The sequence below is a fragment of the Sparus aurata genome, chromosome 3 (assembly GCF_900880675.1).
Source record: "Sparus aurata chromosome 3, fSpaAur1.1, whole genome shotgun sequence".
Lineage (NCBI taxonomy): Eukaryota > Metazoa > Chordata > Actinopteri > Spariformes > Sparidae > Sparus > Sparus aurata.
This window is the reverse complement of record NC_044189.1, coordinates 1698351-1724404: the sequence shown is the minus strand read 5'-3', so window position 1 is coordinate 1724404 and position 26054 is coordinate 1698351. Positions and strand designations below refer to the sequence as shown.

General features: G+C 41.7%; 1 protein-coding gene and 1 long non-coding RNA gene across 2 annotated transcripts in view; one reads left to right on the top strand and one right to left on the bottom strand.

Moving 5' to 3' along the window:
* The window catches only part of LOC115578623 (uncharacterized), a 31119-nt gene extending 15245 nt beyond the window's left edge, over nucleotides 1-15874 (top strand). The window contains exons 4-5 of the long non-coding RNA XR_003983495.1: nucleotides 934-1078; nucleotides 15262-15874. This is a non-coding gene — a long non-coding RNA (uncharacterized LOC115578623). The remainder of the gene's footprint in view (nucleotides 1-933; nucleotides 1079-15261) is intronic.
* Nucleotides 11900-25109, bottom strand: LOC115578622 (zinc fingers and homeoboxes protein 1-like). Its single transcript, XM_030411669.1, has 8 exons — nucleotides 24753-25109; nucleotides 23057-23539; nucleotides 21801-22424; nucleotides 20466-20592; nucleotides 18379-19590; nucleotides 18135-18266; nucleotides 17526-17974; nucleotides 11900-15535 (listed from the first exon to the last, which is right to left on the bottom strand). The coding sequence occupies exons 2-7, from the start codon at nucleotides 23413-23415 to the stop codon at nucleotides 17534-17536; spliced, it is 2895 nt and encodes a 964-aa protein (XP_030267529.1). The 5' UTR covers nucleotides 23416-23539; nucleotides 24753-25109; the 3' UTR covers nucleotides 11900-15535; nucleotides 17526-17533.
* Between the last annotated feature and the right edge of the window lie 945 nt (nucleotides 25110-26054).

Genomic DNA, 26054 nt, shown 5'->3' with positions numbered 1-26054 from the left:
ACATTCACTCTGTTCACGACCGATCGATGAGTTTCTGTTTATGCTGATCACACGTTTCACTTTATTTTAAATATAACATCCGTCTTAGTTAAAACAACTTTGTGTCTTCAGAGTTATAGACCGACATAATCAGGTGAAAGTTGATAGTGATGTCACCTTGTGGCTGCATTGCATTGTGGGTAATGTAGATAGGAAGTGCTAATGAATGATAGATTTTTAACATTTGGTTTTGAACTGTTCATAATGAGTTCAGTATCAGTGGACTGATTTTCAAAAACACTGTGACTACATTACCCACAATGCAACTGAGTGACATAACTGGATCAGTTCATCAGATCAGGTGCAGCTTCCTCTGAAGACACAAAAAGGTTTCACGCTACTTTTTTGCAAAACACCAGTTAACGCACTTTAATAAAGTTGGTGGCGTTGCCCTTTAAGGCCTTTCTGTCTCTGTGAACCACTTGTTGTTTAAAGGTGCCACGCAAATAAACTTCCAGAGCTGCAGTTTGTTGACGCGGTGTGCGAGTCGGAGCTGAACGTGTCAGCTGCAGGTCTGACTGGTTCCCAGTCGGTCACTGAGATAAAAGCGTTTCTATTTAAAGCTGCGGTGTAGCTGCAGCATATGTGGGGTCACCTGAGGACAGCCAGCCGGCCCCGCGCTCGTGTTCACTCAGGTTTTTTTTCCTTTCCTCTGCGGAGGATGAGAGTATGTTTGTGCGCTCATGTGTGGCGCTCTGCCTGCATTCATGCATACGTGTCTGCGTGGGTGGAGAATGTGTGTTTACTGATGTAGTGACCTGAAAGACTGAGGTGGTGAGCGGATGGTTTTTAGAGCCAGTGAATAAACAGGACGACCGTATATAAAAGTCTCTCCTGAACAGGTGACTCACGGCTCAGGCCTTTATTTATTCTATTTATTGTATTTTTTGTCAGGAGGGTCTTATAGCCGCGGCTGGGAGAACACGTGCCGGCCCGGAGTTTGTTACCGGCTCAAACGTGAGAGCGCTGGACTGCATGAGGCGCTGTGTACATTCAGCTGACTGCCTGGTATCCTGGGAAGACCCGTCACACAGGCCAGGTTTCCACCACATCACACACACACACACACACACACACACACACAGTCTGTCAGAGGTCACACGCAGACTCTCCCTCCTCGTCATATATGAGGTTCTGTTCTGTGGTTCTGGTTTTCACAGATCTTTTAGCTTCCTGTCTCTGAGCGTTTGGTTCAGACATCAAGATGTCTCGTTTCTGTTGTTGTAAACTAAATTAAAAGTGAGGATACATTTTCAGTTTGGGCGCAAATAATGAGCGGTGGAAGCGTTCAGATCAGAGTTAACATGCTTGAAAACGTGTATCGAGTCTGTGTCTCCTCCCTGTGTGTTGATGTAAAGTCAGGTTGTGTTCGTAGTTCACAAATCATTTCTGGAGCTTCACCACAAACCAGCGTAAAGCCTTCTCCGAAACAACTGAAGTAGCTCAGGACTGGTTTTAAAACTAAAAAAACAACCCAAAAAATACAAAAGTTGACTTATAACACCTCGTCTGGTGTCGACATCCTGACCTGATTTAAAAAGACGTTATTTAAAACCTTTTTAAAAGCTGGAATCGTCACTTCAAGGCTGTGTAAAACATCTTTGTACATCAGTTTGGGATCTGGAGGCTTTTGGAGACTCGTCTTATGTTTCTCATTCAAAAACTTTAATTTGTACGAACAACTAAAGCTGTCAGATTAATGTAGTGAAATAAAAAGTACAATTTTCCCCTCTGAGATGTCGTTGAGTGGAAGGAAGCAGAACGTGGCAGAAACATAAAAGACTGGAGTTGTTTTAATTTGTACTCGACAGTGTTGGGAGTAACATGTTACAGTCATCCATTACTTTAAGCAGTAACACAGTTAGATTCTCCACAATTCATTAGTTCAGTTCATTTTACAGAAACCACAAGAACTGAAGAATAATTGATTTGCTGGTGCGATAAGAAACGAGACGGGAAAAGGAACAATTTGTGTCCATTCGTCGATCATTTATATTCCTCTGGTCCTAACTTCTTCTGACAGGAGACATATTTTCTCTTCTTCCTGCCGGCTGTTGTTGGGTATGTTTGTTTTCTTTATGTTGCTGCCTACAACATGAAAGTGTCTCCACCCTTTTCTGTATAGTTTCCACCTCAGGGCCGCCCTGTGGAGTGCAGCAAGCGCTCCCAGCTTGCAGCTCAGTCAGCTGTCGGTCCGACAGACGCAGTTTCTGCAGCGAGAGGCGACTTTTTCAGTTTGTTTCTTCAACGCAGCCGAACTCAAAACAAAACAAAAATGATGCTAATCAATAAGTTTTGATTGAGGTCAGTCTGAGACTGCAGAACGGAAACTATATGACCTGTTGTCTATTTTATTTATTGCAGTTATGTTGATGAAAGTAACGCAGAAGTAGTGAACTCTGCACAGACAGCGATACTGTGAAGAAACATGCTTCTTTCAAACGAGGGTAACTAGAATTATGTAACACATTTTATTTTTGGAGTAATTTGCCGACCTCTGCTACGTCACCACGGTTCTTGGGTTCATCCCGTCACTGCTGCCGTGCCGCAAACAATCGTCCTTCAGATTTGAGCTTAAACGTTTTATACGTGCAGGGATTTGATCAGGATGTCGGTGTGTGTGAACGCAGCCTGTCAGGGGTCCTGTGAGGACGCGGCGGTCCGGCCAAACGATCTGTCAGAGCTGAGGCATCCGAGACAGGCGGCCATTAGTTCATTTAGGAGCGGGTGGGGCTGAGGAGGAGGAGGAGGAGGAGGAGGAGGAGGGGTGGAGGTTTAGACAGGCAGGCCGGATTGACACAGCAAATGTTCTCATGTTAAAGGGATTATCACAGAACAGAGGAGGGGAAGCACCACGGACTGACATTTCATCTACTGACAGAGCAGCCTGCAGGGACTATATTTCACAGCGGCGGGACACGAACTGTTCTCACTCATTTTAGAAATGAGGAGAGGAACATTTATCTCCTCCTGAAAAGATGTTCAGTTAAAAAATGTCTAAAAAAAAGGAGAAGAAAGAAGTTAGAAGGCCACACATAAATCGAGCATGTAAACTTTAAAATCCAGGGAGGAGAAAACACAAAAAGCTGCAGGGACGTGGCTGTGAGCCGACAGCGGTGAATTATTTATTCTCATGTTGGAGGGATTATCAGCCAACGGAGGAGGAGGAGGAGGAGGAGAGCTGGAGCCGTCTGACAGCTAATAGAAGGCTGGAGAGTCGTGTTGTGGGGCGACAGAGGACACAAACGTTGTCTCGTTTGCTCAGTTTTTTCACTTTCTTCTGATTGAATAGATATAATGAGAGCTGTGATGACTGTTAGCAGGTTGCCAGTTAGTACGTTAGCGTGAACAATGACACCCTGAGAGATCCACCACCTGAAGAAAACAGAAGACAGGAGGCAGAAAATTAAAACTAAACCGACCTCGGCTGACAGAACGATCAGGGAGTGAAAACAACGCAGCCGTGTGGTTTGGAACAGGCTCATAAATAGTTAAATGTGACATAATAATAAAGAAGAAGCTCCTCATGCATCAGCGTTCGCATTAGTCTCTCAGTCGCAGTCATGCAATACGACGTGATGTATCATGTATACAGACGGCAGCGGAGGGAGATTTCATTACACTGAGAGGTCGACCGGTCACGGCTGAAGTGGAGCTGCAGACAGTGAAAGCAACATGTCCGCCGTTTAAAAGTCACATACAGACTGAACGTAGTCCTGCTGCATGATTCAGTTTCTCAGTTTGGACCAGAAAGTTTTTAAAGAACCCTCGATGATCGTTTCTTCTCAATATTCCTGCAAAACACTTTATTCTTGACATTCAGGAAGCTGCAGGATTGTGATGCTGCTGCTCAGCATATTTAGAAAATATCTGCCGCTAATAATCGTTTTCAACAGATGATTTTACACCCCAGTCCACAGTCTCTGTCACTGACAGGTGTGTTTTAACAGGTGGAAGGTCAATATTTTACCCAACCTTAACCTGTGATCATAGAAAAAACTCAGGAATATTAAAGGAGCAGGCAGCAGTGTGTCGCTCGGGCCTGATTTATGCTTTTGCAGCCTGTGCACCTCCTCAGAAACTACACCGACTGCAACCAATGTGATTGATCCGCCTGGTAGCGTTTCATTTTCAGGTTTCTCCTGCGGTGCTAAGCGGCAGTGGAATCCTCTCCTCTACTTTCTTTCCCCAGTAAACACACTGCACTCTTCAGCTGTTTCAGTTCCCTCCTGACAAACCACCCGTTGCTCTCTCAGCGCTCTTGGAGAGATTAGAGAGGCTGGATGTCTGAGGAGTCCATGAGCAGCCTGGTGGCTAACGCTGTAGCTACAACCGAGTCTTTGAAGCTCCGCCTGTCCGCTCCACCTAGACCAGGTAGAGATGCAAGTCGAAGGAGTCGGTGTGTTTAAAGGGGAAAGTACAGCTGACAGTCCGCTCACCACCGCCAGCAGGATTTCAGAATATCTTTGTATTTGGTTTGTCCCCGTTCCCCATAAATGTTCAGTGTGGTTGAGGTGACAGTCAGGAAAAAGCTTTGAGGTGTTTGTTGACATGAATCAGCAGGTTTTGTACAAACTCATGGAGTCCATACGAGCTCCAAATACTACAGACTTTTCACTCCACCGTTAAGCTGGTATCATCGTCTGTAATGGGAAATAAATCGTTTTACAGTATTTTGTCTGTGACTTCAGACAGTTTGACATATTAATGTTGTTGCTGTGTGAGTCTGCAGGAGTTGAGCTTATAAACTGGCAGTTAAACGTTCATCCAGACCTGAATAATCCAGTTTAATAAGTTCTTGTGTTTCACGTTGTTAATTCTCTGGCAGTCTTGTTATCGTCCTCACCTGTGAGGACCTTTAGTGTGTCAGCAACCTGTCAGTGAAGTTCCTGTATATTATTCATATGATATGCCTGTTTTGCCATGACAGCCGCACGCCGTCCATCCCTGTCTTTCCTTCTCATAATGGAGAATAATGGACGTCTGCGTATAAAAAGCTGTGCCTTGATGCTGCAGCCCGGTTTGCGTGCAGCCAGTCGTCCAGTCATCCAGGCGCTCGGATATGTAGGCCGACGCAGCGAGCAGGCAGCGACCGCAGGCACGCGCTGCAGATGCATGGGAGGGAGAGAGGGAGAGAGGGAGGAGGAAGGGGGGAGGTGTGTGTGAGGGGAGGGTATAGGAAGTGAGAGAGTGAGGGGAGGGTATAGGAAGAAGAGGAGGAGGGAGGAGAGGCAGCGAGCGATGAGGTGAAGAGAGGAGAGTTGTCCTCAGATTGACCCACAGCAGCACCAGACAGCCTCGGCCTCCCCCTCCTCCCTCTACCTCCCTCTCTCCCTCTCTCTCTCTCCCTCCCTCCCTCTATCAGTCTATATCTCTCCAGCCTCACTCGCTCGCTCACTCGCTCTTTGCTGCGTAATCGGCTGAAAAAAGGAAAAAAAACCACACAGCAAAGCGTGGCCCGCACTCTGAAACATCCTCTCATGGAGGGTTCAGTGAGGAACCCGGAGCTCCATCAGACCGGCCGCGACCACAGCGAGGCAGAAAGAACGGAAGTTGTTTGTTGTTTATGTTTTTAAACCTGAACAGGATCTTCAGCTCAGATGTTTTTATACTTCATCACAAACCTGCCAGTAAAAATTGCGCTTCTGTGGTATTTTTAGTGTTTCTGGCTTCTATACGAAAATATAGAATTTTTCATTTACGTGGTTTTCCGTCATTAGATCTTTTTTAAATGACGTCATCACCTGATTTTCTTGAAATTCACTGTAAATATGAGAAACCTTTTATATGGAAACTTGTCTTGTGATATCACTAACGTTCAGGTCACCTGATGGTATTTTGACACGCTGGTCTAGACTACGGAAGCCCTGAGGGACAAGTGGAGCTGTCTTTTTTTCTGGTGATCCATTTTCTGATCTAAATTGTTTCCTTTCCAATGTTTATGACTTGAGCTAATTTCCTTAATTTTGCCACATGAAAGATTATTTAAAATTTCTTTTTTCCCCCAGGAGAAAATTTTTTTTGCGATGTTCGAAACGTTTGAAAATGATTTTTTCCGGACGATATTTTTTATATTTTCAGGAGATTTTTTTTGTTTTTAGTTTTTGTATTTTTTCTCAATTATTTTATCTTTCTGTGTTATATGTTGTAAAAAAAACAATTCAGGAGAAAATAATTCAAGTCAAGTGAATTTTGATTAAATGTGTAAAACCAAGGTACATGTATTTATTTATTTATTTATTTATTTTTCGGGCAAACTTTTCTTTGTCATGTGTGAGACTGAGTGAAAGGATGAGAAAGAAATATGTTCAGATGATCTAATTTTTAGAAGTTCCTATAAAAGAAATGTATTATTAAAGTAAAGTATAAAGTATATTTTGGCATCTGAAAATGTGAAAGGATTTTTTCTTTTCAGGAGAATTTTTCTCTTTTGTCGTGTCTGAGTGAGAAAAAACATTTCTGGGGGAAAAAAAATTTAAATGTCGAGTTTGAGGAGTAACAGCTAAATTCTGTTATTGTCAGAAAACCAGACAGATAAAAAGAATATTTTTCAACTTTTCAAGATGGTAGGAACACTTCTATCACATTATCATTATTTTTAATATATATTAAGATCTTTTCTCTGTTGCTGAAAACACGTCTGTATCTGAGACCGCGCTTCAACATTCAATAGTGTGAAACCACTCAGGTTTTTAAAGACATGTCAGACATTTTCCAACCATGTTTATGGCAACAAAATCAGGAGTTTTAAGTCAAACCATGATCTTTTTCACCCTAACAAAGTGTTTTTTGTGCTTAAAAAGCTGCCGAGCCAAAGACGACTGTTTGAGTCCGTCTTTCAACATTTGACAGCGTGAAACTACTGGATATTTTTGACAAGACGTTGGGATATTTCCTCTTGTTGAGACAACATTTCAACACGTATTTGCATGAAACCACTAAACATTTAATCAAAAGAGACACAGGAACATTTCCCAGCTGTGTTTGTGGCAACATTTCAGATATTTTAGGCTAAAACACGATGTTTTCTGAACCCGAGCTAAGTGATTTTTCTGCCTAAAACTCGGCGAGAGCAAAATTTAAATTGATCGTAAAAAAAAGAAACTGGTAGCTTCGTAGAAATGTTGTTTGCCTGTTTGGATTTAACGGTTGTTCCAGAGTGACACGGTTTGTCTCCTCTTCTCGCCGCCATTTTGGATTTATGATGCTACATCTTAAAGTGACGATGAGATAAAATAAGAATTATAAAAATATAATAATCAGCCGTCATCTGGCGGTCCGCCACTAGATCCTCCTGCACAAACGGTTAAAAACGACCTCCAGACATCAAAGTGTTAACGTGATTCACTTCTCTGCTATTTCAACTCATATTTTACTTATTATCCCACGTAAGAGACGCGCGGTCCAAACCCACAAAGATCCAGAACAGAACCACTTCTTTTTGAGAGTGTGCTGTCAAGATGGAGTGTGTGTGTGTGTGTGTGTGTTATCGAGTGTGTGAAGCATTAAACACGAGATTTAGTCCTCATCGACCTGCCATATAGACTCCCAACACACACACACACACACACACACACACACACACACACGTCCGTGTGTGTGTGTGTGTGTGTGTGTGTGTGTGTGTGTGTGTTGGTAGAAGTAGGTCAGTAGTGAAAGGGTTCTCGACTGTCCTCACGCGGCCTCTGTTCGGCCCCTCACACCACTCGTGTCGGCTCTAATTTTCTCTTCCTCGTCCTCCTCCCCCGCCTCCCCCGCCTCCCTCATCCCTTTCTCTGTGCTCTGATTAGGAGGGGAGCAGGTCCCACCCCTGGTTCAGACGGGTCTTGTGCAGGTTAACTCTTCACTCGCCGCCTTCTTCTTCTTCTTCTTTTTCTTTATTTTCCGCCCCTGAAAAACAGTCGACTTTGATCCCTCGGCGAGCGCGGCGGTCTGCTCGTGTTCCCACAGAGGCCTCTGCCAGACCATTTGCGGCGTGTAACTGGTGTTTTTCGAGGGAGACCCGACGCCACAAAATGGGGCAGAGCTCGATGTTGTTCAGGAACATGAATCAACCTTTTTCCCCCTCCTTCGCTGACAAGAGGCACCAAAAAAAATAGGAGCGAAATTAGGAAAAAACACTGAGCCAGTGAACTTCCAGGAAGGCTGGATAATGCCCAGATCTGTGAACAAATGGTGTATTACCTAACCCCAGCCAGCTTTACATGATTTACAGTAGGAGGCGGAGGAGAGGCGGTGTTTGAGCTCACACTGCCATCTGCTGGAGGGAAACGCAACCGCAGCACCAAACCCTCTTATCTCACCACCACACGGGCAGACGTGCCAGAACGCCCCAACATGGCTCCCGAAAAATGTCTCCGGCTACTTCTCGGACAAATTCAGCCCGAATCAGGACGGACTGAACCAAAGAAAAAGACAAGAACTCCTCACAGAATGTGGAGCTCGGTGTGTCGGGTCGGGCGGTGAAAAGGTGGCGTGGCGAGCGCAGAGGCAGCAGTTTGAATCTGGAGGAGAACAGTATGTTCCCTGGACTGGTTAGACTGGTTTCTATGGTGCTGCTGGTTTCTATGGTATTTCACCAGGCGCACTTGGCGACGGCGCTGAATACCTTGAATGATTCAGGCGGGTCACCAAGGACGAAAAATACAGGCTGAGTGTGGGAATGAGGCTGCTCGCAGGCAAGAGAGGCGCTCAGAGACTCACAGGACGGGAATATTTTTAAGAAACGTACGCAGAATAAAACTGAAATATGAACAGTTTCCTCACAGGGTTAATTTATCAGATGTGCCGCAGCAGGACGCTCACAGTACAGAGGTCAAAGGTCAGGACTCATATGAATACAGCAGGAACTCCAACTGATGTGTGAATTTAAAGCAAAGTCGAGTGTAAAACAAAAATATTAAAACATAAGTCTGCTGTTTATCTTATTTAAGTAAAGACAAAAGCAGGGATGTAAAGAATGTAAAATTTTAACCTCGCAGTGAGCACAAAACAGTTATTATTAAATAGGTTGAGAACAGAAGAGACTGTATTATAATGTAATAAAATAACATCCTGACAGACATTAAATTGGATTTAAACTTGAATATGATATTTTTTAATGCCAGAAGTACAGTTGAGTTAAATACTGTAAATAATTAAATGTACACAATCAACAGTTTTACCTCTCAGTGAACTAAATACTGTTTATAAATGAAGACGTCCAGTCGGAGGCTGCAGGTCTCTGCAGACACTAACACGCCTTTTCTCCACATTCCAGTCTCCCTCTCTGTCTGTTTACGGCTTCTTACGTCTTTTACGTCTTTGTCTCGTCGCGCTGCGTCTGACGTGCGTGATGTGCTCTGATAGGTCCACATCAGGGAAGTAAAAATAATCCATAATTCACCTCAAATGCTTCAAACTGAAGTAACGAGGCTGCTCTGAAGCTGTGAGGAGGAGAAAGTCCAGATGGGGAGAGGAGACGTCACCGAGATACTCGAGTAAAGTTCAGACACATGAACCGTTCAGTAACTCACGGCGACAAGAATCAATATTCAGACGGATGTTTGAGCGTTTCTACATCCGTTCATGGATGATTGTGTGTAAATGAATCTTGTACATGCGCCAGTTTCCACGATGACTGAGATAAAATTATAAATATAAAAACACGATCAGACACACGTTTCTAACTCTGATTAAAATAAAACATTTCTGTTATTGATTTATTCATGAATCCTCACAGTTTTATGCTCCTGGTAGAAAAACATTCGACAGAATCTAAACTATAGAAATATAAAGAAAAACTGATCGATCAGATTTATTCTGTTGTTGTATCAGCGATTTTAATTCTGGTAGCGAGACGACGTCTCTTTAATGAAAATACAACTAAAGTCCACCTTAAAAATATGAAATGTTTCTGTGTAAAAACATTTCCAGGAGGATTTTATTTTTTCTAATATCTTTTCTTTTCATGTATTAAATTGAGTAAAAGAACAATTTTTCCCCCTGAACTATTTGTTCTCGCTCGGTTTCACACATGAAACAAAAAAAAGATTCTCGAGGGAGAAAAAACAATCAGTCGACTTCACACGTTAAATTATTGTTCCCTGTTTCTCTCCTGTGTTTCTGACTGGAAGTCAGGAGATTGTTCTTTTTTTCTCACTTGTGAAATCGAGTGAAGTGATTTCCAGGTAAAAAAATAAGTATTGTCCATTAAGTCTTTTTTTTTTTTTCTTTTTCTGGAGAATTTATTTCTTTCACGTAAAAAAAACAAAAACGTTTCAATTGTATGTTTTGTCAAATCAAGTAAAAACGAATGTTTCCCAGGAGCAAAAATCATTCTGTCATGTGTGCAATCGAACGTTAAATACTTTTTTGGGAGACACATTTTTTTTTTTTTGTGAAATCAATTGAAAAAAATTATTTCAAGGATTTTATAAATTATTATTCATCAAAAAAACTTTAATTTTTAAGATAATTTTGTTTGTCCATGTGTAAAACATGAATCCTTTTATATATATATTGTTTTAAAAGTATGAAGTATTAAATCCAGTGAAGAAAAAAAACGTCAGGACAAAAAATAGTTTCAGTTGTTTTTGTTTATAAAAAAACTAAATGTCAAAATAAAGATAATTATTATTATTCAAAACAGTAGAGATTTTTATTTTATGTTTTTATTCAGGTGTTAAATCTGGTGGAAAAAAAAACTGAGAACAATAAAAATGTTTGTGTGTCAAAGCAAGTAAAATCATATTTCACAGGAGGAAGAATTATTTTTGTTCAATCAAATGTAAAAAAAAATCAGAAAAAACCAAAAGGGGGAAAAAAAAATGTTTTTTTAATTTCAGATAATTTTTTCTTTAAATATTTTATCCAGTGAAGCAAAAAAAAACTCAACAAAATTGAGGTTCAATTGATTGTTTTCGAGTAAAAAATAATTGTTTCCCAGAAGAAACAACTATTTTATTTTTTAAGTTAATTTTGGGACAATATTTTCCTCCATATGTGAAATCAAGTAAAAAAAGTTTTTTTATTACTATTATCCATCAAAATAGGAGAGAGAGAAATTGATTTTTAAATCTGTGGGGACACAGGGGGATTTTTTGTTTTGTCAGTTTGTTAAAAAAAAAAAATTAATGCATTAAAAAATATATTGTAAAGAAAAAAATAATTGTTTCACACATGCAAATATTTTTACTTTTCACAAAAAATAAAATGAAAAATATTTCAGATACAGAAAATTTTCCCGCAATGTTTTTCTTCGCTTGGCTCCGCACGAGGAAATTTTAGAGAATTTAGTTTTTCCATATGTGAAACTGAGTGACTGACTCAACGTTTCTATGTAGGCTTAATAATAAATGACACAAACAGGTGTCATTAAGACAAAACACAATCAAAACTTTTCCTGACAGTTATCGAACCATCATACTTTAATCGTTTCATCCCTGTTTGAAAAACTAACACTGGAAATGTTTCTTTTCTTGTGCACATCGAACTCTTTCACAAAAATTTGATTACATGTTTTTCTGCTTTTGAATCTTGAGAAATGTCACTAAATCTAAACTCTGGGTATGAAAATCCATCAGAAAGCAGCATTTTCCAGCTTAATAAATGTGTTTTATATCATTACAAACTGAATATTTTGGATGTTGGTCCGACAAAACAAGAGATCAGAGACCATTTTCAGAGTGGATACTTGATAAATATTGATTAATCTTTCTCTGATGTGTCGCTAAAAGTCAGAATCATTTCCCAGAGCCTGAGGTAACATCGGACCAACAGTCGACAACACAAAGACGTTTAATTTACTTTGATTGATTCATCGATAATAAAGAAAATCCTCAGAACAGCACAAAGATAAAAACAACAAACAGCCTCTGAATCAAATTTGTTTTTCACTTTTTATTTTTTGCTTGCAGACAAAAAAGATATCCATGAAAGTCCAGATATAATAAATAAATTAACTACTAAAAACTGTTGGCTATTAAAGCGATGTCAAGAATGGCAGAAAGGCGTCCGATTACAGAGCTCGTATAAGGATCCCGTGTCGCTGAGGAAATAAAATAAAAAACCCAAATCAAAGAGACGCCGACTCGACAGGTGAGCAGCTCTCGACCCGCTGATTGTTCTTTAATGTTTGCATATTCTAACAGACTCCTACGTGGTTCAGTAAACACAGGAAGAGAGCAGAGAAAAGCAAAATAAAAGCTTATTTCTTCTTCTTTTTTAATTTTTTTTTTTTCACCCCACATATGAAAAAGTTAAAAAGTTCCTGTGGAACTGAGCCAAGTGCTTGTGGTTTCCTGTCCCTAAAATATCGTCTGTAATTCTTGTGGAAAACCTGAAAGATTGTTTACTAGTTCACCCGTATTTGAGCAGATAAACGCACTAATAACTATGTCTTCTTCTTCTTCTTCTTCTTTTCTTTTTAAAGTGATTCAATGACTTTGGTGGCGCGGACAAAAACAAACAGAAAAACAAAACGCCATCTGAAAGACATAATTATTATTGTGTACTCGTATTTTCATGCATACAGTATTGAATTCTCTAGAAATAAGAAAAACTGTTGTAAAGTGTAAATGTCACAATCTTACCGAGTTTGTAGCTTAACTGACTGAGGTAAAGTTGCCTGTTTCCTGAAGAAGAGCACACATGCCTTTGTTTTTTTTGTTGTTTTCTTTCTTTTGGACGAGGACACGAACGGTATTTGGGTTCATCTCGCGTTCAAGTCGATCAACTCGGATAATCGTTGTTTTAAAAAGACCCGTAGCCCGAACAGAGGAGCGATTCAGGAACGTGTCTAAAATGGCCGACGGGCGACTGAAAGGTTCAGCGTGTAACCGTCAAAACTGAAAACGTTAAAACTTCATGTCGAGCTTCGACGCCGAAGGAAAAATCCACCTCAAAACACATCGGCTCTGCTTTTATTCATGATTCTTGTTAAACATGATTTCTTTGACCGCCTCCTCTTCTCCCACCAGGACTCCTACGTTTCCCAGAATACCTTTCAACACTCCTCAACAGACCCCTGAACTGTAAGTCGTGAACTCGTTTAACATTTTACTTTGTTATTCATCAGTGAACCGTTGACGTCCTCAGTCGGATCACAAATAATGAAGAAACAAACCAGATTTGCGGACGAACGTATGAAAGAGTGAGCGGACGAACGATCGTTCAAAGATGTTTAAACTTTTTGATTGGTTTGATATGATGCGACCTTTTCAACCAAAATTAAGGAATTCCTAAAAATATTAATTTCCTTGTGAGGTTTACTGTTTTGATGCACTGATGTCATTTAAGGCAAAATTATTTATTGTTAAACTGTAAAACGTCCTCTGGGAAAAATCTTTGTCACAATATTGGATTTTTATTCTCTAATATCGTTATTGTACAGAATTTATTCTTTCTGGTGATCCATGTTTTTGTGTTTATGACTCGAGAACTGGTGGAAAAAGTTTTGCCAGGTTAATATTTGTGAAAACCGGTGAAAGGATTTTTTCTGGAATTTATTTGTTGTTTGAAACGGTGTGAGAAAAATCCAAGCACAAACATTTATTTCCAAAAAAACTTTTTTTTCCTTTCTGTATGAAACCAAAAAATGTTGGTAGGTGACATCATTGTTTGTTTTTATAGTTAAAACTTTCAGTTGTCTTAAGATGAGTTTTATGATGCATTTCAGCCTCTGGTGGTCAAAATGAGTATTACGAAAACAAACACTTTGTTTCCACTGTTTCACATATCGAGGGAAAAAAACTCCTGAAACTTTCTGGAGGGAAAGTTTTGTCAGCAGAATTTATTTTGAGAAAAAGTCTTGTGTTCAAAATTAGTCTTAAAAAAAATGTTTTCCTCCTGACAAAACTTTCTTTTCAGTCGGTGTTTATTAATACTGAATTTGATCATTTCTGAATTATTATTATTCTTTTAAATTGTAAAAGCTCCTGTGGTCAAAATCTGTCCCTCAAAAACACTTTGAGCGAAAAATAAAAGTTTTGACAGAAGACTTTTATTCCCTAAAATTTGTGGAAAACAAAAATTACCGGAGAAAAAATTTTGTGTGAAAGAAAAACATTTTTGGTGGCAGAAAATATTTTTTATCGTGAAAGTTCCTGTTGTCAAAATGAGTAAAACAATTAAATATATAAATGTTTTTAAGCACGTTATAAAGATTATACTGGTAAACTTTTTTCCCCTTCAGCTCTAAGGAGAGAAAACTATTTGGATCAAACTGAAACTTTTCTTCACTTGTCCATCAGGGCTTCCGTAGTTTTGAGAATCATACAGGCTTTAATTACTGTCAGCCATTACATCGTTATTTGACTTATATTAAAGTTTACTGTGTGACATCTAGACCTTTGCATCTTACCCTCAACTCTGGTGGCTGCTAAAAACACAAAAGCTGATGTTTGGTTTGTCCGTTCTGGGCTACTGTAGAAACATGGCGGCCGCTCTGCAGATGTAAAAGACTCATTCCGAGCTAATATAAGAACAACTCCTGCAAACAGATGCTCATAAATCCTTCACACTGCATTGAAGTCAAAGTTTTCAGCATCACTTTCACAGGTGCATTGTGGGATAATTTCCACTCTGGAATAACAAATCTGCACCAGATTGTTGAACGGACGAGTTTTCAGGTGGATTTTTCCCTTCGAGGTTAATTCACAAACTGAACTGGCGTCGTTGAAACTGAATGGACCCAAACACCTGCAACACATAAAATTATCACCATATTCAAAAGAACTCAGAGTAGCATAATAATAGTAAAATGGATTTCGTCCCCGTTATATTAAAACGTCGTCCAGACTTTTAACAAATCACTTGAGAGAGAAAAATAAAATACAAAAACGTTAAAACAATCAACGTGGAATTGATGCCGGCGCTGATTTTTTGATTTGAAAACAAAGACGTAGAAAACAGAATGGCACTAATCTGAGTTGTCTACTCACAGAAAAAAAAACCAGAAACCCAGTTTGGTTTTAAAAACCTTTTTCTTTCAGAACAACACAAAGTTTCACTGACAGTTTTCGGGGACGTTCCCTTGAGAAAGAGTCTGATGGTCCTTTATTTTGAAAAATGTATCGTAAGGAGAAATCCATGCGAGGTCTCACCTCTTAGAAATGTTTTTTTTTCTTTATACAAAGTTTACCGCAAAACATTAATTATTTTTTTGTAAGAAAAATGACAAAAAAAGGCCAAAATAAAAGCCCTGTCATTCTCACCAAAATAAAAGCCTTGTTATTTGTACAGGAGCGGAGCTGGAACTTACTCTGGAGGAGGCGTTGGTCCCCACAGTTCATCAGCACAATCAAACTACATCCTGACGTCTGTCTGTCCGTTCAGCTCAGTGCTTCTCAGCTGCATCACGACCCAAAGTTCATCTCGAAGGCACAAAACCCAGCGTCCATCTGAACTGTGACCCGTCTGAGCTTCCTGCGGCCATCTTTGGGTCCCGACCCGCTAGCTGAGAAACACTGACGCGTGTTGTCGTCTCCGGGGTGGTGGGGGGGGGGCAACGTTAACGCTGCGGAGGAAACGAACGTAAAGTCAGAACACGATGATCCAGTCAAATGTGAAGAAGATACGTCTGCGTTTTATCTCCAGACGTCAGCTGATTAAAGTCATGTAACTTATGTGTCCACTCTTCCCTTCACTTCTTTGCTTTCAGTCATTCCTGGGGATCTTTGTCATAATCAATTAATTTCTAACAGCTTCCCGGAGCACAACATGACGTCTGTAAACATGCTGTTGTGCTCAGCCAACAGTCCAAATCACAAATCAATTTAAAAATGATTGAAAACAGAGAAGTGCAGCTCATTCTCACATCTGAACAGCTGTTTAATAAAATTACTTAAACAGACAACAGCTGCTTGATTAATTGACTAATTTTGCTAGAAACATTGGCTCAGAGGGAACTTTAACAGCAGCAGGGTGTCTGAAACTAAGCATCTGTAAAACATCAATTATCCTACTTGTGTTTGGATTTAAGGCAAACAGACAATCAAGAAAATTGTTTTTTAAGTACGGAAGCCCTGAGGGACAAGTCAAGAACTGTTTCTTTGTGCTGATCCAGCGTCAGTCTGAGAGAAATAGTTTTCTCTCCCGCGATCATGAGAATTTGGTGGAAAGAAATCTTGATGTTTCTTGGGGGAAAAAAACAAAGTCAGGAGAATTTGTCTTCATGTTTGTTTTTACATGAGTAAATAAATTGTACCAAAACAGTCAGCGACACAATTTCAGATTTAATTCCTTCATCTGTGAAACCAAATAGAACTTTCAGGAGAACTTATTTTTTTCATGTGTGAAAGAATAAAATAAACTTTTGTCAGGAGAGTTTTTTTTTGTGAGAAAAATGAAAAATCTGACATTTCACACAGAGAAAAAAATCTCAGCCTGAACTTTTGATTCTCCTTCAAATACTTTTCCCTCTTTTCTCACAAAAATGTTATTGCCTTGAAATATAAATAATGGAACTACTTTTTTTCTCTGAAGTTTATACAGCTGGAAAGAAATTAGGAACCTTTTCACCAGTTTTCAAGTTCAAAGTTTCCATTTCACACATGAAGAACAAGTTTTCTCTCCTGAAATGTTTTTTTTTTTTACTCGAACTTGCAAACTGAAAAAAATCAGGAATTTATGAAGATTATCTTGTTTGTTTCCACAGGAGCAAGTGAGGACATTTTCTTTCTAAGTGGACAATTTTCCTCAGTTTGATCTTAATAGTTTTCTCTCCTGTGTTTAAGACTAGAGAATGTTTTGTCATCTTTATAAATTCCTTTTACTTTTCCATGAATAAAACCAGGTGAAAAATACATTTTCGAGGAAAACAGTTCAGGAGAAAACAACATTTTTCTTTTTTGTCCTTCCAGCCTTAAATGTTTTTGTTTAGTCTTGAAAATAAAAAATCAGGAGAATTTTTGTTTTTCAGATTTCCACAGGAACCAGGTGAAAAATACATTTTCAGGACAAAAATTGAAGTAGAAAAACTTTTCTTTTTGGCCTTCCCACTAAAAAAATCTAAATTTTCTGACTTTCAGAGTTTTTGTCCTGAAAATGATTTTTTTACATGATTTCTGTTTTTCTTTCTTCTTTTTTTATGTATGAAAATCAGATTTTTCACTTTCTCTGAAAAAAAATGTAAGAATTCTTTGTGGGGGGGTAAAAAAAAACCCCGGGAAAAATACCAGAACTTTTCCACCAAAATAAGGAAGACTTATTTTTTTTTCTTGTGTGCAGGTGAAAAAGACATTTTTTGGGAAAAATGTTCAGGAGAATTGTTTTTATTTTTGGTCTTCCAGCATTAAAACAAAAACTAAAAGTAAAACTTAAGGAAGATATGCTGGACTTTTTCACCAGTTCTGAAGTCGTGATCACAGGAAAGAAAACAACTGACTAAGAAAATGGATCACCAGAGAAAACATTTCTCTTGCCCTTCAGGGCTTCCGTAGTTTGTTCATGTGTGAGATTCAGAACTGAGGCGGTTTATCTGTCTGGGCTGGACTGAAAGTTCTCACCTGTCTGCTCATGTCTGCTCCTCTGCCTGAGGCTGTGATTGGCTGACACCTTCAGATTCCTCCTGGATCGTGTCATCATCCTCCACCACCTCCTCCTCCTCCTCTAACTCAGCCTCCTCCTCCTCCTCTTCTTCCTCGTTGCAGTCGTCGTCAGTGGCCTCCTCTCCTTGTTCCTTCACCTCCATCTCCCCCTCGCTGTCTGGGTTCTCTGCTGCTCCCGCCTCTTCCTCGTCCTCCTCCTCGTCCTCTTCCTCCCCGTCTTCTCCTTCGACCTCCTCCTCGCTGAAGGGCTCCTTGCCCTCCTCCACCCTCTTGGCCGTCTCGGAGAACCAGTCCCTCACCTGCTCGTAGCTCATGCTGGACTTCGTCACCAGATCGTCCAGGTCTTTCTCACTCAGGGCTCGGTGTTTGAGGTAGTAGTCCTTCAGAAACGTCTTACCGGACTTCACCTGCAGGGGGACCAATGGGAGACGGGCCTCTGAATACTTGATATTAAAAAGTTAAAATGTTCGTTTGATTTGAGGAAAACTGACATTTTGTGAAATCTGCGTGTTCCAACTTGTGAAGACTGACACTGATAACTCAGCTGGGTGTCTACTGCACACAGACCTTGATGGCGGCGGCGCCCTCCTGTGGGGATCGTTTGCAGGGGTACGGCCGGCGCGTCCTCCTGGACCAACCACGGAAACGCTTCCTGGACTTCTTGTGGCTCTTTGCTCCACCGTTCAGCGCCTCGTCCACCTTAAACCCACAACGTTTATTAGTTTACACAGACAAGTCAAAGTAACTACAAGACAAAGTACTCTGAAGAAGTACAACTACTACGAACACATCATCAGTAAAACACTGGTACCTTTCCGCTCTGGTAGAGGTAGTACCACTTCAGGTTGCTGTTCTTGCAGGCGTAGCGAGTATCTCCGAACCAGTTGACGATGTACGTCCTCGGCAGGCCGCTCTCGTCCGCCATCTGGTCGTACTCCTCAGATGTCGGCCACTGCGTGCGGACGAAGGCCTTCTTCAGGATGTGAAGCTGCTCTGGTGTCTTCTTCACCGCCTTCCTGCCGATGGGTGGAGTGTTCTGCCGCTCCTGAGCGGAGGACGAAGGCACAGACCCTGGTTTCACCTTCTCGCCCTCTCCGTCGACTTCATCGTCCTTTGAAGGCATTTTCCGCCTCTCAGTGAACCAGGCGTCCACCTCCCGTCGCGTCAGCTTCGTCTCTGCGCGCAGCCGGCTCAGCTCCTCATCCGAAGGCGTGTCTGACTTCTGGAAGCTGGCCTCGAGGAAAAGCAGCTGCTCCGCAGTTTTTTCCTTGAACTTCTGTGGCGTGAAGTCAGGAAAGGCGTGGCGGAATTTCATCCGCCGTTCGCTGGAGGACCCTGATGAACCCGGGGCGTTGGCAGAAGTCGGGGAGGAGTCGCTTGCATCATCACTGGAGTCGATGATGATCGTGGTAGAGGCAATTTCGCTGTTGTTGCTGTCATTAAGGCTGCCGCTGCCGCTGCTGTTCCGCCCTCTGCCTCCTCCGGGAGTTGCGGCTCTGCTGGACGAGGTTTCGCTCAGCAGGACGCCGTGGTGATCCTTTGAGTTCCTCTGGTTGTAGCGTGTGTCGCTGAACCACTTTTTTATTGCTCGCTTGGAGAGTTTGGTGACCTGCATGAGTCGTGATATCTCCGCCTCTGTGGCGAACTGCCTCCTGCCGTAGCTCGCCTTCAGCTCCGCCAGCTGCTCCTTCGACTTCTTCGGTTTGGAAGCTGACGCGTCCAAACTGAGCGCCGTGCCGGCCGACATCTCAGTCTTTGATTCCGATGTCGATGGCTCGGCGGCTTTGGGCTGGTTTCCAGGGACGCCTGCGACCGTCAGGGTGATGGGAGAGGCGACCGGCATGGTGCTGCCATTACCGGCCAACTGAGTGAGGACGAGTCCCGGCTGGCCGACGATCTGGCACGTCTGGAATATGGACTGCAGGCCGTTGGTGGCAGCGGCGATGTTGGCGGGGATGACGGTGATGGTCTGAGGGACGGTCTGCACCGTGCCATTAAACTTCTTCCTCCTCGCTTCCTCCACCTGTGAAGAAGAGGAACAGTCGACTGTAAAGAAACTGATCACCCAAAATCAATACTCAGTCATTATTTATTTTGTTCATTTTCAGTTGTCTCCAGCTACTTCAGTTGTTTGTCAGAATGCAACAACGTCAGGACAGAAAAACTGTGAATCAACTGGAACAAAGTGAAGAACTTCTGTTGTGACACAATAAACTGAGACCAGAATTGACTGACAGCGTGATAAAGCGACCGCATGTTTAATTTACTAAGTTAACAAACAACAGAGCACTTTGTGCTGAAACATGATGTCGACCAGAGAACTGAAAACCTGACCGAGTTTATGTTCCTTGGAGTGAAAGAACAAAGTTGCGCCAACAAAATACGACATCATCATCAATTTCAATAAACTGAGGAGACGAAAGCAGAAGCACCACTTAAAAAGGTCAAACAATCAATAAAGAGCTCATCACATTACAACAAGTCTATAAAAGTTAATTTTATGAACCGATTTGAAAAACGACTCGGAGTCTTGCCAACGTCTGGCAGAACGTCCAAAGAGCTGTTTGAGATTTTTGACCCATTAAAATAAAATGTTGTAATCCGACTCGTCTTTTACTGGATGATCCATCAAAAGTATTTATATCTGATGTCTTGTTTAATGATTTCTTTTCTCTACCATCTCAATAACGACATCTGACACAGGAGCCGACACTTTAGAGTTTCTTTGACTTCTTACAACTTCTTTGCCGTATCTCAGGGAATAAATGTGACGCTCTCACATTCACAGTGATTAAAAAAAACATCAGCGTTGAGCCGCGCGAAGGACAGAAGTGTGAAACAAGCCTAAAACAGAATGACGAGGTGACGAGGTGTGAAAGCAGCTCATTGAGCACCGACCTCCTCCGGCGTCCAGCTGACTCCGTGTTTCAGCCTCTGAGCAGAAAACCAGACTTTGATCTGCTCCTCGCTGAACTTCGTCTGCGAAGACAAGCCCATGATCTCCGACACCGACGGGTACGGGAACCTGCGACAGGAACAACAGCAGTTAGAATTCAGCAAACGAAGGAAACAGCAGAAGTGAAAATAAAGTCTGAATTCTACTGCAGTCTGTCTGTTCGTGTGAACAAGAGAAACCTGCTGAGACAAAAGTGTTCTTTCCTATTAAAATACATTTTCCTGGGAGAAAAGTTCCAGGGAATTTCTCTTTTTCTACTTATTTTTTGAGTTGAGATATCGATTGAAAAAAGTTTTCTGGAGAAACTTTCAAGATATTTTTTTTCTTCTCCTGAAAATAGGAGAAATTTTCTTTTGTAGGGTAGAAAAACAATTTTCCAGCGAGAAAAATCTATGTTTTTAGTTTATTTTAGAATATGAGGACGTGTCTTGGGGCCAAAATTAGTATCATAAAAACAAAGAATTTGAAAATCCAGACTTTTTTCACACACAAAAAAAATTCTCCTGAAAATTTTCCTCTCATTTGTCTTAAAAACAGAAAAAAGGGAAATGTTCAAGCATTTCCTTCCTGGAAAACTCTTTCACACACGACCAAGAAATTCATCTGAAAATGTTTTCTTCAGACAGTTTCACAAATCTGAGGCTTTTTTTTAAAGATTTCCCCGAAAAGAAAATTACTGAACTAATTTTCTGGATTCTTTTTTCAACTTTCTTCAGGTTTTTTTATTCAACGTGTCAAACCAAGTGAAGAAAATATAAAAGGAAATTGTAAAATCAAGCAAAAAAAAGAAAATTCTCAGCTAGTTATGTGTGAAAAAATAAAACAAAAATTCCCGTTTGTTGAACATAGTGAAGAAATAAAACAAGTTGTTTTTTCTCTTGTGTTTAAAGAAAAATTTCCCATGAGAAAATTTTCAAGTCAATTTAAATGTTTTCCATTCGTGAGATGAAAGTGAAAAGAACAATTCAAATGTTTTCCTTTTTTCATCAACAACATGTGTGAGAATGTGTTTTTGTCCCTCCGGCACAAACTTGATTTTTTAATGACTTGATTTCACACAAAGAAAAGCTCTTAAAAATGTTTTTTTTTTCCCACTCAATGATAAAACATGAAAGAAAATTATTCTCCTGAAAATTTTCTTTTTTTCACCTGGAAAAAAAAAACCATTTGTAAAATCCGGTAAAGAAAGTTCCTGACTTCCCCCGGTGGCTCCTGAACACCACAGTAGAATGGTAGCTAACACAGTAGAAGCCCCGCCCCCCTGCAGGTGCAGTTACCTGTTGTAGGCGCTGACCAGCAGGACGTTGCTGTCCATGGTCGTGTTGTAGGTGGGGATGCTGCTGATGGGGATGAGGAGCTGAGTCTGCGTCGGCGTGTTGTTTTGCTGGTTCTGCAGCGCAGAAAGAACCTGAGCCAGCGTCCCGGGAGGCAGCACGCCGCCGCCCGAGCCGCCTTTAATCTGCAGCACGTTGGGACTGTTGACCACGATGCTCTGCGGGACGGCCTGGACATGCACCGCCGTGGACACTGGGATGAGGCGAGGGGTGATGGCGGCGGGGGTCATCGGGGCCGGGGACAGCGTGGGCGGCTCCATGTTCTCCACGTCCTCGTCGTCGCTCTCTACTTTGATGATGTCGTCGAGGGCCATCTTGTGCGAGGCACTGAACTTCTTGGGTTCTGGTCGGCTCTTGATCCTCATGATGGGCGTCTTGCTGAGGGCGATGCCTCTGCGCGACATGTCCTCCGCCTCGTCGTCCTCCACTTTGACGAAGCTGCCATCGAAGGTGAGGTCGTTGACCGTCTGCTGGAAGATGGTCTCGTTGTTTCGCTTCACCATCGTCCGCGTGAAGTTTTCCTCGCCCGGGTGGAGGCGGGCGTTGTGGGCCAGCAGCGTGTCATAACTGGGCGGAGAGAAATGTGGGTCAGTACTTCTATTATCAGAAATAAAAAACAAAACAGTCGACACACAGAGACACGCTCATGGTAAATAAAGAGTGATGAGGAAAAAATATCTGCAGGACAATAACCACGTGTCTCATCACGCAGGGTAACGATCGACGTGAGCGTCCAACTTTGATTATCTAAAGAAAAGCAGGATCAGCGATCCTCACAGGACTTCCACACAACTTTATTGACAACACAGCTAGCTTAGCATTAGCCTGCAGCATCACTTCTAGACTCTCATCCTCAACTCTCCTCTCTTCTTAGATAAGTTTACTTTTTAACAAACTGAATTTCCATCTTTGTTGTTTATAGTCAAATCACTTACGGCTGGTATCTTTTATTGAACTCTGGAAACTTTATATTGGTGAATATTATTTGAACTTGTCTATCGTTCCAAAAGACACCAGGATGAAGTCTTTTTAAAGAGGAGTGACGAACATGTTACTGACAGCAGTCAGAGCATAAAACCCACCATCCGTTGATCTTTCATGTGGTAGTTACAGAAGCTCTGAGGGCCAAATGATGAATTATCTTTGGTGATCAAACTGTTTCCTCTCCAGTTTTAATGATTTAAGAAATGGTGCTGTACCTCTTGGTGTGGTAGTCACACTCCATGCAGACGTAGGACGTGTTGATGACGACGTCGGGATGCTCCGTGTCCACATGCATGGTGAACAGGTTGAGCTCTGCGGTCTGGAAGCTGCAGTATTTGCACTCATAGCCTCCCTCGGCCATATTGGAGTCCAGGTAGTGGTCCGACACCGGTCTGACGTCTGCGTCCTCGCCCCACTCCTCCTGCAGACCCGAAACCTCCGAGGAGACGGTCGCCACGCCGTTACTGTCCTCCGCCTCAGCTGCGTCCGAGACATCCTCCATCTCCTGATCCGAGTCAACGGGTTCTCGGGGAGGAACCATACAGGGGGTGGTGGATTTTCTCCTGCTCGCCATCCTGAGGTCCGGTGAGCGCTGTGTCGAGCCGAGTGTTCAAGCTGTCTCAGTTCAGGTCGTCCTGCTGTGGATCCATAAAGAAGGATGTCCTCAGTCGAAATGTTTCCTCTGTTGCCTTCAATACCTGGAGACAAGGAAGCAACGGAGGATCAACACAAGACCAACATGTTAACTTCTTTTTTTGTAGTTCTGTTGGTGTGTTCTGGCGCAAACAGGAAACTGGGAACCCAATCCTATCATGTGGATGTGAAGTCTGTTTTCTGAGATGACTTCAGTAAAGAAATATTACCGATGTCACAGCTGCACATTGGTTTGAGTAAATAAGATCTAAACACCTGCAGACAGAGAAACATTCACGAGCTGTCGGCCGAGCTGATTAATGGGGACGATATTCTGCAGTTTTGTTTTGATTATCGTATCGGGGTTTTTTATCCGATAGCTGAAAAAATAAATAAATGTTTTCAAAATGTGCTTCTTTCTTTCCGTAGTCCCGCCCACAGCCCGGTCCAGTTGGTTCTGACTCTACAAAGCAACTAAAGTATTCAAATAAATGTAGAAGAAAGTAGCAGAACATTACCTCAGAACTGTACTTAAGATTTTTACATTAACTGCAAATGTACACAAGTTTAAGATATTGATCAGTATCGACCTGAAACAAACATATCAGTCGATGTCAGTTTGTATTGGCTGCTGACTGTTTGTTTGTATCACATCTGTTTCTCTTTTCTTGCTTCATATTACTAATGCACACACTATTACTGGCCTCATTATTAAATCTACACCATGCATCAGTTTTGTACAACGTGTTGACAATTTGACCACCCTGCTGCTGTTTGACCATGTTATTATATTACCATCTACATTAACATTACTGTGGGATGTTTTTTTTCTTATCTGACTGGATCTTATCAATATTAACCAATCTAAAACAAAACAAAATCACGTAGTCTTCTAACAGAGAGTGTCTGTGATTGAGGGAGCAGCATGTGATTGTGGTAAATGGGAACATCAGGGGAATGAGCCTCCAAAGATGAACCGATAAGAAGTTGAGAGCAGCTGGATGCAGTCCTGATGCAGCAGCTTCCTGTCCACACACTGAAAACACACACAGCTGTGACCCAGCACAGTCAAGTCCCCCCTCATAATGTCCTGAATCTCCTCAGCTAGCTTACTGTGTGGGAGATAAACACAGAAAGAGGAGCGGTAGCTACCAAACAGCCTCCTCCTAGCTAACGTTAGCTAGCTTCGGTTTAACGGGTCAGTCCTCCACAAGTGGCAGCGGGCAGGAGGCTCGCACACGCCGCTAGCAGCACGCTGTCAGCTCGGTGTGCTTTTACCTGGTCGATCGGCCGCCGTCCGCCCGCATCTTGCAGTAAACTGTGAGCTGGCTAGCGGCTGTAGCTGTGTAGCATCTCCGGTTCGGTCTGTTGATACGCAGTCTTCCGCCTTTTGCCCAAATACACCGAGGAGCCCATCTGCTTTCAGCCGGACACTGAGCCACCGCGACGGCCGGGAGCAAGCTAACTGACCTACCGCCCGTTAGCCCCGCTGCTAGCTAGCTCCGCCACGACTCGCATCGTTTCCTTTCTGCTGCTTTCTCAATAAAAACCACAGTTTAATAAAAAAGGCACCGATAGTTCACCGAATCTGACGATGGCCATTTTTTTTGTACCGCCGCTACAAGCGAGCAACGGCCGACAAACGTTTCCTGAATACGCCTTTCAAAATAAAAGCACGAATAACGGCCACAGTAACTGCTCATGTCGTTCATGTGATTTTTTTTTCTTTTAATTGTTGTTTTAATTGATTATTTGTTCCTTTAAGATACTTTTAGTGCTGATGTTTTGGTATGGGATCCTCTGGAGATTCTGAATGTCAACGGGAATATATCTGGTAAAAAAAAAACAAAAAAAACGCAAAACAAGTAAAAGAAAGTTGAATAAATAAATTAATTAATATCCCTGAATAAATACCTTTCGTCTCATGGTACAATACACGTATTTATTTACTTCTGTACTGTTTGTATTCTTCAATTAAGTTTATATGCGACAATTCCCACTCACTTATTTTGAAGGTATCTCTGTAAAGCGGAAACGAGCGTCGCTGCAGTGAGGCGAGCGTGACGGATTCGTTAGAGGCGTGCGTCGTTACGTCACAGCCAGACGACAGCAGCGTGTTCCTGCTCTGTGCTGTGACAGTGAAGTAGGCCAGTGGAGCGTTCACACAGTTACACAAGAAGTTACAGTAACACGCTGTACCGAGGACACCGCGCAGCTCACTGAGCGCAGCGACAGCTCACACTCTTTAATTATTATAAACTAACAATAATGTAACTTAAAACAGTCTCTGGTACAAGTTAGAGGTATTTTAAGGGCATTATTATTATCAGAAAATCACCAGAAGTGCTCATTATTCAGCAAACTGGCCCCTGATACTGTGATATTATTATATTTATATAACTGCATCATAACATTTAGATTTGCTTGAAGTAGCTCAAGTAACTAACATTTTTCTGTGTAATGTTGTGCAGTAAAATGGAATTACTCAGCCAAAGCTACAAGACAATACATGATTTGAATAAAACTGTTAATGCAACAAAACTCATGAAAATGTTTAATAATGTAGTAATTTCCACATTT

Coding starts and splice junctions, on each gene's coding strand:
- LOC115578622 (XM_030411669.1), bottom strand. CDS start 23,415: ATGGCGAGCAGGAGAAAATCCACCACCCCCTGTATGGTTCCTCCCCGA. Junction 22,425..23,056: donor TGTGACTACCACACCAAGAG/GTACAGCACCAT, acceptor CTCTCCGCCCAG/TTATGACACGCTGCTGGCCC. Junction 20,593..21,800: donor CTGGTCAGCGCCTACAACAG/GTAACTGCACCT, acceptor TTCCTGTCGCAG/GTTCCCGTACCCGTCGGTGT.